The sequence below is a fragment of the Argopecten irradians genome, chromosome 1, assembly GCF_041381155.1.
Source record: "Argopecten irradians isolate NY chromosome 1, Ai_NY, whole genome shotgun sequence".
Classification (NCBI taxonomy): domain Eukaryota; kingdom Metazoa; phylum Mollusca; class Bivalvia; order Pectinida; family Pectinidae; genus Argopecten; species Argopecten irradians.
In genome coordinates, this window is record NC_091134.1 from 28,343,811 (window position 1) to 28,362,985 (window position 19,175).

General features: G+C 36.1%; 1 protein-coding gene across 1 annotated transcript in view; it reads right to left on the reverse strand.

The window, feature by feature from the left end:
• Nucleotides 1–6,787: 6,787 nt before the first annotated feature.
• Nucleotides 6,788–19,175, reverse strand: part of LOC138321098 (metabotropic glutamate receptor 6-like) — a 58,626-nt gene continuing 46,238 nt past the window's right edge. Inside the window, exons 9-12 of the mRNA XM_069264559.1 lie at nt 16,408–17,472; nt 15,783–15,796; nt 9,113–9,828; nt 6,788–7,265 (exon numbers count right to left, since the gene is read on the reverse strand). Coding sequence (XP_069120660.1) covers nt 7,099–7,265; nt 9,113–9,828; nt 15,783–15,796; nt 16,408–17,472 — 1,962 coding nt within the window. The 3' untranslated portion in view covers nt 6,788–7,098. The remainder of the gene's footprint in view (nt 7,266–9,112; nt 9,829–15,782; nt 15,797–16,407; nt 17,473–19,175) is intronic.

The following is a 19,175-nucleotide window of genomic DNA, read 5'->3' on the forward strand; positions in this document are numbered from 1 at the left end:
TGAATATTGATTTTTTTTCTTGTTGGTGTTGTTTTGTGACTGTGTCAGCAGCATTTCAAGATCGGAGTCTTCATCTGGATCTACTTGTCGTCTTCTCTGGATTCTTCAGCATTTTCTGCTCGCCATCTTGTATCATCACAGGAGTGATGCTCAGTTGTAGGTTTACAGTTCAGACGGTACAGTAAACACCTGGTTAATGTCTGAATGTAGTCACTTTATAGTGGTAGTTACACGGGAATATACCGGAAACACCGGATTGGTACCTGGAAATAATACACAGGAGTATATCGAAGACACCAGATTGTTACCTGAAAGTTTTCCACAGGAATATACCGGAGACACCGGATTGTTACCTGGAAGTTTTACACAGGAATATACCGGAAAATACCGGATTGTTACCTGGAAGTTTTACACAGGAATATACCGGATTTTACCTGGATTGTTACACGGAATGACAGGTCTCATGGAAGTTTTACACAAGAATATACCGGAGACACCGGATTGTTTCCGGGAAGTTAACACTTAACAAGACGATCAAGTTCCCAAAAGTTCCAATCGATCAGCGTAAAGAATGCTTACTAGTGTAGGAGAGGCCTCTATTCCTAAAAATTAAGTAAGGGAAGATTGAAAATACTGTAAAATGTAAAAAAAATAACTTTCTGAATTGTATAACAATAACAAAAACAAAATATCAGTAATATTCTTATCCAATCCGGATGTTTGTACTAAAACACACTATATATATCCTATTTACCAGGCTATTTCATACCTGAAGATATTCCACCTTCTCAATGATAAACAAATAAAACTACCACCAGGTCTTGCTTAACATATATACCGGTATTTTTAACTTTACTAAGACTGCTCCAGTCTACTCCAGACTTTTCCAATAAATCTTCTTTACGCAATAGTACATTTTTTACTAAGTAGCTTAATTTTGAGCTAAATAGTAAAAAACCTAAGATGTACTTTTCCCTATGACATTCATGACCTCTGTATGTCTCCCCAAGACAGGATGATAATTATTTCTAACTCACAGGACCAACCATTCCATCATTACTTCTTTAATGAAATACCCTTAAAGGCCCATGTTCTTCATAAAACAATTCACAAGCCACTCCACATACCTTGGTTATAACCATATGTACATGTAGAAAGTATGTCTCACATGAAAGGTAGCTAGCTAACAAGACTATCCACTGGTGGTAGGACTCTTAATAATAACTCCAATTCACTATGTAAACATTCTTATCTTTAATTATTTAGGATTATACATCCGACATTGGTCTATAAAGAAATCATGTTGTCTGTAATCAAATAACCTATTAAGAGCTTTAACCTCATAATTGTTTGTTTGTTTGATTAATTAACGTCCTATTAACAGCTATGGTCATGTAAGGACGGCCTTCTACGTATGCAGCGTGTTGCGTGTATGTTATGCGAGGTGCGTGTTTTGGGAGACTGCGGTATTTTCATGTTGTGTCTTCTTGTATAGTGGAACTGTTGCCCTTTTTATAGTGCTATATCACTGAAGCATGCCGCCGAAGACACCAAGCAACACACCCCACCCGGTCACATTATACTGACAACGGGCAAACCAGTCGTCCCACTAAGCGCTAAGCAGGAGCAGAAACTATCACTTTTATAGACTTTGGTGTGTCTCGGCCAGGGGACAGAACCCAGAGCCTTCCTCACAGGGTATCGCTCGCAGCGCTCAACCAAAGCCCAAAAGTAAGGCGGTGTCAAAGACTCTAGGAAGAACAAAGTAATTTAGGGAGAAAGAAAAGATAAGATCCTAAATTTAGTCGCCTTTTACGATCATACAATAAGGGCAGCAGGTACAATTCTTACGCCCTACCTGCAGGGCCATTAACCCCATAAGCACCATCCAGTTATACTGATACATATTAGCTTTCAACTTAAAATATGTGTGCCTCAACACATAAAGGTGATTAATCATAATATCTAACAATCCATTATTCATCATTCCACAAAGTCAGATAATTCTCCAAAAATAATTCTCAGTATATAGATTCCTCCATTCTATACATGTAGAAATACTTTAGGTTTTTTTTTAAATCAGCACATAACCTTGTATGATGATCTACAATCTCACACATTCTCAAAACTGTATAATTACTATAGTCTATTTTTATAAAAATATATCCATCTACTAATATAATAACCAAGTTTCCGCTGCCACCAAAACTCTATGTTATGACCAAGTGGTATTACCAAAACCAGTATAATCCAGGTAGCGTCTCAGACCGTTACATAGGTCGAGTATCAATCTGACTGATACCATGTTCATAAAGGGCTTCACTAATGGTCAAGGAATCTGTCTGTCAAGTCTGTCATTTGTCATGTATAAGCCACTGTAATATTCCTCAGGAGTCTTCTTTGGTACAGCATCAGCAGCATCAATACATATTCTGGAACCATACAGTCTTGTTGTCTTTGTCAACGCCTAAAATACCAGAATCCCTGAGAGTTATCCGTCCATGGACCATAAGGGTAGACAATATACACTGAACAAACTTTAAGATGGTATGGGATTTACTGTACTCATACTCCATCATCACTGTCACCGAAACTGTGATTCCTACTCATATATAACCAAGAGTGAAATAAAGTTAAATAATTTAATAATAGTAATATCTGATTTATTTACAATAACAAATACATAAATATGACCCTATCACTCTCTGTCATCTTCCATACCCTTACTTCTGGTACTACTATGATATTTACAGTGAAAATCTTTACAATAGATAATCCATTAAATAAATAGATAACCGCTACGTTTCAAGAAAAACCTTAGAACCCTAAATCCAGCAATTTTCAGCGGTACTCGCAAAAATAGTGAAAAATACCTTAAATCTATGAATAAATCTTATCCCTATATTGTCTCCATATAAATTCCCATTACTTTTCTTCAATATTCTATCCCTATTTTTATATGACTATAGCATCCCGTCCCACATAATGATTCCCCATGAAAAATCCTCCCGCGAATGGCGATAAACGCTTAGTTCACAAATAAGGAAAACATGAAATTCCCATAAGATATCCCTAAACTTCTCCATAAATAACATTTAGTAGAAAAGTACATACAAGACGAGACAGCCCCATTGGGATTGAGTATACACCTCTTACGGCCCTTGCGGAAAGGTTACACAGAGACACAACAACCTAAAACTTCCGTAGTAGAAGTGACGCCCCCAACCCAGATCTAACGGTACTTTGCTGGAGCGTTGCTGGAATACCATAGTTACCGCTTGCGGATATTCCGCTTATGGATTTTGTTGGAAAATTTTGTGCACACATATACACAACATTTACAAAACTAAGAGATGTAAACCTATTTAAATATGCGAAATTAATTATCACACAAATACACACTTTACGTACTTCTAAATCTCCTTTACACGCACTCGTACAGAAATAGTAACTTTTACATTTACAACAATACTTGCGTATTACGTCACTTCCGTCCCCACGCTTACATACACAAACGACACACAATGCTGCTCGTACTATGCTTTCACTTCGGTGCCTATTACGTATACTATTATGAACTTATAACTTAATACAGGTATAATACAGATAAAATTCTGTCATGTTACATGCATGATAAATCGATACGATTTATCTGTATAATTATTGTCTAGCTATCGTAAACTTCCTCACCTCATTCGTCCATTCTCACAGGGTCCATCCGTCACAATATGATATTTTCAATAAATCAAATTATTTTAGCATTGAAGTTAAAATCAGATAATATCTCTGAGGATTTTGCTGGCTCTGTCGCAAAGGGGAATGTATTTTCAAACACCTGAAGTAACGTTTGTCTCCAATCGCGACATCTCGGAGTAATTTCCGTCAATCTTCGGAAATATATCACCTCGAGTGCATGCATGGAGGGGCACGTGGTATGTTCACGTGGTGTGAACGTCGCATTCCAAAATAGCTGCGCTCATGAAATCGCATGAAATCAACACGAAGGAAAGCAGTACGTTTTTGTTTGATGTGTTCTAGCACAACAAAGCATTTATATAACTTTCTGAACAAGAAATACAAATCTGAAGACGTTTGTGATGAGCTAGAGCTGTTTTAGAGACACATTATTTTTATTCAATCTTCAAGTCTAATACTGTCTTAATATCTGGATCATCACAAAATGTAACATACCTATCAGTACAATTATGTTTCATACATTGATAATGGTATTTGTGTTTTGCAGGCCTATAAAGATTGACATATTGAAAGGCTGTTACTTATCACTTCAAAATAATAGCTTTCATCAAAATAAGAGGAGACATTACCTTATACTGTGGATATTTATAACACAATTTGTATGAAGTCCTAGTCTATTGGGTGATCTATATCATAGATACGTTTGACAATAGTTATCAAATTAAATGCACACAAAAACAGTACATCACATGACCTTTTGTGTTCTCTAGTGATTACTTTTACATATAAAAAAAATTGAGGTAGAGTGGTAAAGGTGTTCCAACATTATCACTACTCCTTCACCTCTGGGTTTCAAGTTTGAAACGTTCTAGTTCCGGTTATAACCTAGGACCTCTTTCTTAATTCTTTTGATGTTATGACCTAGTCTATTGTAACTTTGATCTAGTTAAGTGTAACCTAGCCTACATGCCTACATGTAAGTGTGGTGGTGATAACCGTATTGTCTGCTTTATTATAACCATAAGTCAGGTTTGAATGTAACATTACTTTCGATGTTTTGGAGACAGTAATTAGTTAATGTCGACCAAATATCTTCCAACAATGTATATCTTTTGAGTCTGTTCATTAATTATACTACCGTGATATGTGACATTCACGTCTATATTAAGATATATAACATTAGACCTTAAGACTTTCTTTAGTTTTAACTGATCTGCTATTACATTACCTGCTATATCTACATGAGATGGTATCCATTATTTAAGGGCTATCAACTGCCGACAACATGTTAGATTTCACTAAGTAATTTAGGCCTACTACTATTGCCAGTTAACAGAGATTGTAGTGAACTGAGGGATCTGAGAGGATAACTACTCTATCAAATTGTGTACGATATTTCTTTACATCTATTAAAGCTTTCTTTATAGCTACAAGTTCAGTTGTATATACTGGGGCCCTATCGCTTAATCCTAATGCCAATTTAGCATTATAAGACTCCCTATATATAAACATATAAGTCTACACAGTTGGAATCTGGATTTTTAGAGTCATCTGTATAGAATCTAGCAAAAGTACTATATTTGCTATATACCAATATTAAAGCTATGTATCTAGCACTTATGAGGCTAATTTGTGTATCTACTATCTTAAGAAGGTGTAGTGATATCTCAAGGTCTAGCTAAACTATTTATGTTATATTCGATAGATGTTTCCTGTTATACAGAATTTCCGTAATTAACTACCAGGTATTTATTTATCTGAACTGTAATCATCTTAATAAGATACCATCCTTACCTATAACTGTAAATATACAACATTAAAACCCTGCCCATTAATAAGTTATGAATTAAGTAGAGGAGAAACTCCGAAAACTGTGGAATAGTCATGATATTGAATTGTTCGAGGCCCGTAAGGGCCTATAACTATTCATTATTTTGACTATTCACAGTTTGAGGTGTTTCTTACACTTAAAACATGGCACCGAAAGTCACTGGTACTCTCCACTATTACACTGGATATTGTTTAACTATTCCACAGCTCCAGGTAAACCCTTTTAAACTTTGAAACTTATTTTTCATTTATTTACCTCACTCGGAGAACAAGAATCATGATTTGCATTTTTTGAAAGATCCCTGTACAGGTACTATATGGTACTTACTGAAGCATTTACTTAGTTTAGTTTTCACTGTTCAACATGGAGGACCATAGATATGTAGCTCTGTATGCAGATTAGAATACAGTAATGATGATTATTGGATATAAATTGAAAGTGTTTTGGGCAAAAGTCTTTTCTCATGCAGCACACGCCTTTAAGGGAGCTACCCGGTAATCAAAATTTAGAGAGAAAAATCAACAAAATATACCCCAATATTTTGTATCATAATACTACCGGCACATTTACACATAAAAGTGAAATCATGTGGCAAAAGAGCGTGTTTTAATAGTATTCCTTGGGAATTTTTATTTTCATGAAACGTGTTGGGATGTTAATTTGTTTGAAAGATGCCATTTTTATGGAATATAAAGTGATTTGGATAACGAAACAATGGAAATCATGCTAAGTATCTGTAATTTTATTTTGGCAGAAAATTTTGAATTTGTCTCATGGAATTTAATCTTGATATCTCCCCTCTGGATTTCTTAAAGTGCATTCTTTTCTGGATTATGGATACAATGGCTATGAAAGAAATGATTCATTTTGAAATGAAGTGATGAAAATAGTATATATCGGTATTATGAAAATAAGTTTACAAATACATCACGACAACGTTGACAAGTACCTGGGTTATTCTTTAATCCATATTTCCCTGGATTGAATGAATGAGGATGTATTTCTGACTACATGCTAGGCTATGTTCACCAGTCGCTACATTCACCTTCAAATGTGGAATAGTCACCTTTTCCCGTAGAATATTTCACAAACTATTCCACAGCCAAAGGTAACTTTTGCACAGTAGTAGGTGATAATAGTAGACTTTGCTGTGACTAAACCTCAAGCTATAACAATAGATGACATCACAGCCATGTTTTCATTAAAGTATAATCATAACCAGACTTCAAGGCAAACAACTCTAATAAGAATTTCGTACAATTATAACGTTTAAACTCTGTATTAATGCAAAAAAGCATATTGAAAACAATGCACTTGAAAGTAGTTAGCAAAGGAAAAATGCCTATAAACCGGAGGTCGCTCCGTCGTCAACAATGACCAAAAAGAGTTTCCAATCTCTAAGTACATATGTTTCTGGTCTACTATAATATCATCTGATATTATATCAAGTTTATATCTATAGAAACTGCAGTGAGTGAATGAGAATTTGTGATATAAGTTTGCCAGTACAGGTATGGAAAAAACACTAGGTATATAATTTCTTTCACGGTTTTTCTTCTAAGTGGTGCTGACTAGAGTTGAACGTCCATGTCTTCGTATGTTTTCCCTATGAGGTCCAGCGTTTGAGTACTAATACTGTTTCCGTTTGTGAAGGTCTGAGTTGCACTGGTCGACCTACTGAATGTGCTACTGAAGGATCCGGAAGGATGAAGCCGATGAGTAAGCTCCATGCACGTATCTGTCAGAAAACAAGCAAATCATTGTGTTACAATGAATGTCTAAAACAAATTAAAAATAATGAATACCAACACATATTACGACTTAGTTATGTAGTTTTAACGACTTAGTATTTCGTTAAAATGGATCAGTTGTTATGTCGTTAAAACGACTTAGTATCTCGTTATAACGACTTAGCACTATAACGTAATATTAGTAACGACTTAGTATCTTATAATAAATACTTAGCACTGTCGTTATAAAGAATTAGTACATCACGTGACAGAATACTGGATTCTGGTTGGCTACACACATGGGTGCTATTTGCAATAGTGCCCGGGCAAGCGGGCACTATTGAAGTGGCGCGAAATTGGACGTGAATGTATTGTGGCGTCACATATGCATGACGTCATTATAACGTTGCGCTTCGACGAAGACGTCAAGATGGCAGACAGGCTGCTGTGTCCGGGGATGGAAGCAAATGTTGCTTTTCTACAGAAGACAGTTCACTAATGTTCTAAATTGATCCACTTTTAATTTCCATGAAGCTGAATCCCGTTTAATAAAATCACATATTTCTGCGACAATTCATATGTTATAGTTTTAATGTAACAACGTGATGCGGAAATGGAGATAGCGTTGCGAGGGGTCGCTTGACGTGCTTCTGTTACGATGACATGAAAAACGGTCTCATATCAGGGTGATGTACTAAACCTATTATGGCCTGGTTGAGAGGGCACTATTGCCTCGTAGTATTGTCTCATGATAGGATAGTGCCCTCGCCTTCGGCACGGGCACTATTCCATCTCTCGACAATACTATGAGGCAATAGTGCCCTCTCAACCAGGCCATAATAGATAAATAGTTTCTCGTAATAACGACTTATCTATTTCGTTATAATTACTGTGTATATCGTAATAGCAGTAACGACTTAGTGTATTGTAATAACGACTGAGCTATGCCGTTATAACGTTTTAAGGTGCAAAAATAATTATTCCCCAGACATGATATACATTTATGACTAATACCTAGGGTTGGGACCCTGTATTCAGCATCCGTATATTATTGTCCTCTTGCAAGAGGGCTCTAATTCAACATTCATTTTCACACTCTCAAACATACTACTAATTCACTTATTCATTCTCGAAATATTATTCATTGCAAATTTATGGTACATTCATTATACGAATCATGCATACTGTACTCATTAATTATGATTTCTTTCGTTTTGAATTCATCATCGCATTCTGTTGTTTATCTAATGTATTCTGAGCACGATTTATTGACTCAATTTTCTTTTCCTTCAATTTCATAAACATTTCCAAATTACTTAGATATGGGTGTTTGACTTTCTTATACATATGATCAACACCAAATTCTGTTTTGTTATACTTTATGACATTTCTGCATTTAAAATGGACTATTTGGATGACAATAGTATGGAAAAGTATAAGGTTCACTTTTTACCTATAAATATCGTTACTTTACTACTTATTAAATAGCGGCTTGGCACAATATATTGTAATTATATATTATATTGAAATAACGCTACATCTCGTTTTATAACAACAAGATGACTTATCAATTCCAAAACCTTTGTCGACTTACACACATGTCGACAGAAGTTTCGACAGCATATGTCGATAAATGCAAAGATGCAGTATGACTCAACATTCCGCCATCTGTAAAACGTCTTGTCTAAACATATCAAACTATGACGACAAACTTAGGTTGTCATGACGTATTCTTACTTGTCATTCCGTCATCCGTAAAACATTTTTCTATCAAGGTATATTATATATAAGGCACTGCTGCATGTTGTCATGAATAAGTTTTTATTCGTCAATTTTGAGAGATCGGAGAGAGTGCAATGGATAACGGTGAGAAAGCTGGGCTGTCTAGTAGTGGTAAGGAAGCTGGGCTGTCTGGTAGTAGTAAGCAAGCTGGGCTGTCTGTAATTGGTAAGGAAGCCGGGGTGAGGAAGCTCGGGTGTCAGGTAGAGGTAAGGAAGCTGGGGTGGGGTGTCTGGTAGTGGTAAGGAAGCTGGTCTGTCTGGTAGTGGTAAGGAAGCTGGTGGTGGGGTGTCTGGTAGTGGTAAGCAAGCTGGGGATGGGGTGTCTGGTAGTGGTAAGGAAGCTGGGGTGTCTGATAGTGGTAAGGAAGCTGGGATGTCCGGTAGTGGTAAGGAAGCTGGGCTGTCTGGTAGTGGTAAGGAAGCTGGGCTGTCTGGTAGTGGTAAGAAAGCTTGGCAGGCTGGTATTGGTAAGGAAGCTTGGGATGGGCTGTCAGGTAGTGGTAAGGAAGCTGGGATGTCTAGTAGTGGTAAGGAAGCTGGGCTGTCCGTTGGTGGTAAGGAAGCTAGGATGTTTAGTAGTGGTAAGGAAGCTGGGCTGTCAGGTAGTGGTAAGGAAGCTGGGTTGTCCGGTAGTGGTAAGGAAGCTGGGCTGTCTGGTAGTGGTAAGGAAGCTGGGCTGTCCGGCAGTTGTAAGGAAGCTGGGATGTCTCTGGTAGCGGTAAGGAAGCTGGGCTGTCTGGTAGTGGTAAGATAGCTGGGCTGTCCGGTAGTGGTAAGGAAGCTGGGATGTCTAGTAGTGGTAAAGAAGCTGGGCTGTCAGGTAGTGGTAAGGAAGCTGGGATGTCTAGTAGTGGTAAGGAAGCTGGGGTGCCTGGTAGTGGTAAGGAAGCTGGAGTGTCTGGTAGTGGTAAGGAAGCTTGGGTGTCTGGTAGTGGTAAGAAAGTTGGAGTGTCTGGTAGTGGTAAGGAAGCTGGGATGTCTGGTAGTGGTAAGGAAGCTTGAGATGGGGTGTTTAATTGTGGTAAGGCAGCTGGGCTGTCTTGTAGTGGTAAGGAAGCTTGGCTGTCTGGTAGTGGTAAGGAAGGTGGGGATGGGGTGTCTAGTAGTGTTAAGGAAGCTGGGATGTCTGGTAGTGGTAAGGAAGCTGGGGTGGGGTGTCTGGTAGTGGTAAGGAAGCTGGGGTGTCTGGTAGTGGAAAGGAAGCTGGAGTGTCTGGTAGTGGAAAGGAAGCTGGAGTGTCTGGTAGTGGTAAGGAAGATGGGGTGTCTGGTAGTGGTAAGGAAGCTGAGCTGGCAGCTAGTGGTAAGGAAGCTGGGGTGTCTGGTAGTGGTAGGGAAGCTGAGCTGTCTGGTAGTGGTAAGGAAGCTGGGCTGTCCGGTAGTGGTAAGGAAGCTGGGGATGGGGTGTCTGGAAGTGGTAAGGAATATTGAGTGTTGGTAGTCGTACGGAAGCTTGGGTGTCTGGTAGTGGTAGTCCTATGATATTCAAATATACCTTAATTTTCATAAAATTTGCATATAGGTCTATATCATATATTTTTTTGTTCTCATATACATTTAATTCCATTTGTGTGACTATACTTAACCTAAAATATATCAGACCATTAGTTGTCATGACATTACATTTTTAGGTCACCAGAGACGAAGTCTCAAGTGACCTATTCTAATAGCCTTTTGTCCGTCGTCGTCCGTCGTGCGTCGCGCGTCGTCTGTCGTGCGTCGTCCGTCGTTTGTCCGTAAACTATTTACATTTTCGGCTTCTTCTCCAAAACTGCTGAAACAATTTCAATGAAATTTTGCACAAACCGTCTAAGGCATAAGGCCAATCAAAATTGTGAATTATATGGTCTCCACCCCAAGGGGCTGTGGGAGGGACAAAAGAAGGGGTAAAATTGACTAGAATTTCAAAAATTTTCTTCTCCACTCACAGATGTGATAGAATCAAATACTCTTCATAGATAGAAAGGTCCTTTACATAAATAGTGAATAATATGACCCTGGGGTCTCTCGTTTCCCCTGGGGAGGGGGTTAAGTTACTTTAGTTTATATAGGGAAAACACATTTTAAGCATTATTTGGTCATTTGTAATACGATATAAGTCAAATGTTGTCAAAATTATCATTAGTATGAGATGGCCATTGAATCCTTTTAACAAATTTCCATGACTGACCCCAAGGGGCCTTAGGGGCGGGGTCTAAATGAGTCAAATAGGCTAAAATTTCAAAAATCTTTAAAAAAAATCTGGAAATGGTTGAATTAAATACTCTTCATAGATGAAAAGGTTTCAAGGTCCTTTACAAAACTTGTGAATTATATGACCCTGGGGTCTCTCGTTTCCCCATTGGGAATGGGTCAAGTTTATTATAGTTTATATAGGGAAAACACAATTATGGTCATTTTTGTTCAATTTCATAGGACATGAGTCGAACTTGTTTAGAATTATAAGTCTGGTCGAGATAGCATTTTAACATCATATCCATATTGGTACCGGCCGATCTGGGGGCAGAGGGGCGGGGCCAAAAAGGGTCAAATAGGATAAAACTTAAAAAAATCTTCTTCTTATATTCTGGAAATGGTGAAATCAAATACTCTTTATGGATTGGAAATTCTTGGGTATGTTAAAACTGTGAATTATATGACCCTGGAGTCTCACGCTTTCCCCTGGAGAGGGGGGCAAGTTTACATTAGTTTATACAGAAAAAACACATTTATGAACATTATTTGCTCAATTTTCTTAGCAAAAAATGAGTCAAACTTGAATAGAATTGTTAGTCTGAGATATAACATTTTAACATCCATATCGGTCCTGGGACGGGGCCAAACAGGGTCAAAAGGATTAAAAATCTTAGTTTACAGGTTTTATGGAAGTAATTACTCTACATAGGATTTAAAAGTCAAATTGATAAAATATCAAATTTTCAAGGCGATCTGCTCCTTTATCAAGACACACAAAACGAACATGATTATACGACATCATTTCCAATTTTAAGTGTTAACGAAATTATTACATAGATAACATATCTTAATATCAGGATTATAAACGTACATGTAATTCAAAATTAAACAGTGGTTAATTATAATATGCAACATCATATAACAAAGTATTGAACATGCGACATCGGAAACCCACCACTGACGCAGGTGTGGACAAAGGGAGGTAATCCAAACTCCGTTCAAATTTTTTCAAATAAATTATTTTTTCAATTTTTAAACACTTAGTAAACTCCCCTGTGACGAAAATTGTACTCGTGGCAGGAGATACAGTTTGATAAATACCCAATCATTATTTTTTTATTCCACAATCAGTTTCAATTTTCTGGCATCTTTTCTGTAAATTAACTATAATCTGCTTCAATTCAAATTGATTTATAATAATATAAATATGGTCTCATCCTTTCATTTTTATTAAAAACTTACCCTTATATATCCCAACATAGAATTTCCTCTAGTAACCTGACTAATTACATTGTAAAATTATGTTTGATCTGTGTAGAAGTTACCGGCATATTTTACTTGTTTTTTTTTTGTTTTTTTTTCTCTCTCGTCTATTTGACAAATAATTTATAGGTCTCTCCCCACTGTCAAGATGTTGAATAAGGGAGACAACCCCCATATTACACCGACCAGGATACAAAAGGGCATGGCCCGCCTGGCAGTTCTTTATAATTATATATCTGATAATATTATTAGTCAACGGTTAACGTGGCAGGTTAATCACAGTTGATCTAGATAATTATAAATATATGAAAGAATAAAGCCACTCTGCTTTTTAACGCTGGTAAATACTTACTCTTTTCACTTATACATTTTTTTTAAATTTTCTAATCTTTTAAATTTTTTATCCTTCTAATTAACTATATAATTAATACGTATCCGTAAGAAAAAAAAGATTAAAGATGATTGGTTCCCTTATACTAAGTTACTTTACTAAGTATCAAACAATTCTTATTGACGGCAGGTGGACATCATGTCCAGGTAATATGTCCACTACATTCAGACCACAGACAGAATAGATGATGTGTTACAGAGATATGAGAAAAGATATAAAAATTGTTATTAAGTCTATACGGACTTTGACAGATAGAAATATTAATTTCGTTCAGAAACATAATATTTATTGCAACATAAAATTGCCGTTACTGGAAATCATACATATAAAGCATATATATTACAGCTCCCGTCAGCTCCACTACACGGCTGCCTGTCATGACAATAATTGAGGTGTATTCAGCATCACTTACTATGTTTTGTCTGCTAGCTTTTACCCAGGCTCCCCAACATGCAGATGAGAATTGTTCATACACATATTGGGAGAAGTGTTCGCACATTCTCGTAGTGTTAGAGTTGCTTAGGGGTATTTAAGAATATAAGTTAAACCTGCAAGACAGATTAATTGATTAGGCATGTCAATAACTTGTCCAGCTCTAGGGGTAAACGGTACAGGGTTAACCCCTCCCACTTAATTTCTTGTTCGACCAAATATAGTTTTCGTCATTCTGAATATATGACAGGTCAATTTTTCGAGGTACCAGGCGCTACGTTTTGTGTGAATGAGAGAAATCTAGAGAAACTTCAGTAAATTGCTGATTATCATTGGTAAGTTACAACACACATACTATTTGTCCACAACTATCATTAGATATAACACACGTAGAATAATCAGAATGAAACAAAAACTACTTCAGCTTGCAGAGTTATTAATCGGGCAGTCGACCGCGCATGATAGCTAAATCCGGTGCCGATCCGTTTACTCTCGGGTCGACAGAGTTATTAATCGGGCAGTCGAACGCGCAGGGTTCTTACTCGAGTATGCTAAAAATAGATTTTATACGGAAGGTGAACCTTCGTTTTTGGAGAGTTTCATCAGAGTTAAAATGTCGGAAGGAGCCCTGAAGACCGTTTTCATTTATTCGTAACAACTGGTCCAGCCGTTTGTTACAGTTATTATTTCAAGTTTAAATCATCACTGACCAATAGTTTTTTTATACAAGCTTATGAAGGCTTTGTCAAGGCTCGTTTGAAATAACATAAAATCACCAGATCTGTTTTTAAATCACAAACGAACAACTAGAGGTCCAACCAGTCTTGAAGCCGTTTTTAAACGAAAACTGCCTTACTCTCGGAATGAAGCGTTCGACTGACAGAGAGTTTGACATTTCTATAAATGACCCCATTCATACTCGAGAGGTGCCAGTCGAAGACAGCCCTAGAGTACTATCTACATTGTATGTGTGAAATACTCTAAAGAGTAATCTCCCTTTACCGTGGTTGATTAACAAAACCATTACGTTCTCTGTACATATAAAACCAGTAATATTTACTGATTTCAATAATCCAGTATATTAGTCTACTAAAATGTTGTGGAATAAGTGTTCGTTGGTTCGAAATTATTAACGACTAAGTTAAATTTAATATCATCATATCAACACTATCCTACTCTCAATACCTATCTGCACGTTGTTTTATAGGAATTAGTGCAGTAATCACTACTGGTGATATCCATGCTGAAAATTTAGTATTCATGAAATGTACAGGGCAGCTTATAATGGTTAATTTACAATTATATATATAGCCATATCTCAAGTTATTATGATTGCAATCTAGATTTATATTCATTGTAGTCGTTATATATACATTCATTTTATTTCAAATATGATTGAGCAGCTTGTGTAAACTGGTGATGATGATCTTGATTGTATTGTAACAAAATAATATGACATTTGCATTCATTTGCTAGATTTGCAAGATATACATTCAATTTGTATTTATTTTAATATGTCATCTTTGGAGACTGTTTGTCTATAGATAAACTACGAAACATCTGCATTCACGTTGTCTTTGGAGACTATTTCACTACAGATAAACAAAAACACATCTACATTCATGTTATCTTTGGAAACTATTTCACTACAGATAAACTAAAACACATCTACATTCACGTTATCTTTGAAGACTATTTCTCTACAGAAAAAATAAAACACATCTACATTCACGTTATCTTTGAAGACTATTTCTCTACAGAAAAAATAAAACACATCTACATTCACGTTATCTTTGAAGACTATTTCTCTACAGATAAACTAAAACACATCTACATTCATGTTATCTTTGGAAACTATTTCTCACAGATAAACTAAAACACATCTACATTCACGTTATCTTTGGAAACTATTTCTCACAGATAAACTAAAACACATCTACATTCACGTAATCTTTGAAGACTTTTTAACTACAGATAAACTAAAACACATCTACATTCACGTTATCTTTGAAGACTATTTCTCTACAGATAAACTAAAACACATCTACATTCACGTTATCTTTGGAAACTATTTCTCACAGATAAACTAAAACACATCTACATTCACGTTATCTTTGGAAACTATTTCTCACAGATAAACTAAAACACATCTACATTCACGTAATCTTTGGAGACTTTTTAACTATAGATAAACTAAAACACATCTACATTCACGTTATCTTTGGAGACTTTTTAATTACACATAAACTAAAACACATCTACATTCACGTTATCTTTGGAGACTATTTCTCTACAGATAAACTAAAACACATCTACATTCACGTTATCTTTGGAGACTTTTTAACTATAGATAAACTAAAACACATCTACATTCACGTTATCTTTGGAGACTTTTTAACTACACATAAACTAAAACACATCTACATTCACGTTATCTTTGGAGACTATTTCTCTACAGATAAACTAAAACACATCTACATTCACGTTATCTTTGGAGACTATTTCTCTACAGATAAACTAAAACACATCTACATTCACGTTATCCTTGGAGACTATTTCTCTACAGATAAACTAAATCACATCTCTACATTCACGTTATCTTTGGAAACTATTTCTCTACAAATAAGCTAAAACACATCTACATTCACGTTATATTCGATGACTATTTCTCTACAGATAAACTAGAAGACATCTTCAATCTTTTTAGGCTATTTCACTATAGATAAATTTGCACACATATATACTTTTGTTTTTCTTGGAGGCTATAAAATTCACTTCAGACATTTAGAGTATTGAATTCCAGCACGACTGAGAGTTGAGAAAAAGTTTCTACCCCTTTTGGCCACTCCTAAATTGAAGTGAATTCTACCCGTTTTGGTCACTCCTAAATTCCCTGGGGCGGAGACCATATAACTCACAAGTAAATAAATGCCATATTCATATGTATTAATCATCTTTTTCGATTCTTCACGTACTGCAATTTAGTAAGGTCCGGCCCAACCTTATACCCCAATTTCCTCAATAAATGCACTAAAATATAATACCAACCTTCGGACTGCGTAGCTGACTCAATTCGACATGTGGAAAAGTAATTGTTCTGTACCTGGACAGGGAGGACAGATTTGGACGCCATGATGGATTGTCGAACGTTTTGATCAGGATGTAGAATGATGATTGATAACTTGGAGGCAAACATACAAACTAGTCCTACTGTGGCACTGAGGCTAATAGAGAAACACATAGTGGCAATACGGATCTGAATATTGTCCGCTGTGCTGAAATATATTGGCACAAATGCCAACCAAATGATACAAGTCGTATACATTGTAAGACCTATATACTTTGATTCATTGAATGCCTCTGGGATATTTCTGGTCCAAATTGCATAAAATGTGCAAACAATAATTAAAAAAATTGGGTACGTGAACCCAATCATGTACCATGAGTCTACGGCATCATGACAGACCAGTTGGTGGTCATCTCTATTGGCATAGAATGGCACAGCCCGGGGTGGTCGTAATAGAATCCATACAATACCTACAGCGTTCTGAAATGCCACAAATCCACCACATATTACTAATTGTGATTTTGGACTGATGAATTTAGGTCTTTTGCATGTTCGTTTCCCAGCTCGGAATATTCTTGATATTCGGTTTGTTTTTGTTAAAATTGCAGAATAAACTATGGAAAAACACAAGCCTATTCCGTATTTTTGTGCTCCGCAGGTCATCGGATTCGGTTTGGATACTAGAATAAACGTCATACCGTAACATAGAAATATTCCAATCAAAAGAACAAAACTTAGCTCCCGTCCTGATGCCTTCACAATCGGCGAGTCATTAAAGCGAAGAAATACCAGCATGACGAATCCTGTTGCCATGATTCCCAAAGTTGAAAAGGTCATAGCTGTTATTGCGATTGGGTTTGAATAATTTAGGTACGTCACTGGGATTGGGGAACATCGCTTTCGGTCGAAACTTGGAAGAGTTCCCATTGGGCATGCAACACAGTTGAACTTGGTAGGTAGATAACGATGACCGTCACATTTTACGCATGACCAACAACAAGTGTCGCCATCTATTATTTTATAGGCTTCGTCGAACGCACAATTCTTACTACATACAGATTCCGGATGACTTGGTTCCTCGTCCATTCGGAACACCAGATCATCTACCTGCAACAGGGAAACATTATGAAATAGATATGAAATAAACCCTTATAGACAACATTTGCTCTGTTCTGCGTTTAAAAAAAATAAGAAATTGATTGGGTTTTTTTTTCGTATGAATGAGGTTAAATTACTGTTAAAGATGGGAATGGTGTTTTTAACCACGAAACTAAAAAATTTAATACCATGTGCATGTCTTGTGGCCAAAGCGACACTTAATGAAAATGGTATATAACATTGAAGAATTACTCCACAGTCATTGATTTCCTCAACGCATTTCGAAACAAATGAAATGGATCATCATCCTTGACATTTCATAAGACAACACATACATTTACGAATATTACATGATCATTGCAACCTAGTCAGCTTCCATTAAGAGAAAATGGAGTCAACAGAGTCAGAGGTAATGTTCACATTTTAACATAAGAAACATATTGTTGGTATGGTGACTCTAATGAAAGTAAATAGTGTATGTTATCGCCAGGGCATCCTCGATGATGCTGGCTAATAGAATAAAACCTTATCTAAAACATATCATTCATTCGGATCAAAAAGGTTTCGTTCCTGGTCGAAATATTTCAGATGCTAATAGTCTTATTCAAGAAGTTTTTGAATATACGGATTTAGAACAATCAGAAGGAGCGATAATTTTCCTAGATCAATCTAAACTTTCGATAGAGTAGAATGGTCATGGGTTAACAGATGCCTAGAACACTTTAATTTTGATCCAAAATATCTAAACTGGATAACAATGCTTTTAAAAGATTCAAAAACATGCATTGAAACAAATGATTATGTAAATAAATGTTTCCCGATATCGAGATCAGCAAGGCAAGGTTGTCCAATCGCTCCGATTTTATACACCCTACAAGCTGAGCCATAAGCTTGCTCTATAAGGCGAAACGAAAACATAAAAGGTATAAAACTTCCGAATGAAAAAAGAATCTACTATTAACAGGTTTGGGACGAACATTCGATCGAAGAACTATTCAATATTTAAGATATATTCAAATCAGCTTCTGGTTCAAAAATTAACAAAGATAAAACAACAGGTATATATTTAGGCAGGTGGAAGCATAACGATCCAATATATACAAATATATCCTAGAGAAAACTTGTGTGAAAACACAAGGAATCCATCATGGATACGTCATCGATGAAAATTCCATATGGAAAGAAAAAATTCAAAAAATTAAATCATGCAAATAGGTTTGGAAAAGTAGAAATTTAACACTATATGGTAAGAGTTTGGTAATTAAGTCTTTAATAATATCACTTATAGGTTATGAAATTGAAGCACGTGGTATCTCAGTACGTTATATAAAAGAAATCGATTCATTGATATGGGAATTTGTATGGAATGGGAAAAGGGATTTAGTCAACAGGAATATGTCATCAAAAAGGTTCGAAGACGGGGGAATTGAAATTGTTAATATCAGAGAATTCATTTTCAGAAGGCAAATAAAAACAATGTATAAAATGCAAATTTATGTAAATTATCAGACATACGCACTATTGACACATCAAAGATTCCACTTTTCTACAGAAATCTTAATTATTGAAGCACGGGTAAATTTCCAAAAATCCACTCAACTCTCAACAAAAACAAACTACTGGAACAGCCAATTTTTGGAAATTATTTCATCCAATATAATAAAACAGCCATATATTTTCCTTCTTTTCTCAAAAACAATATTTTTACAATA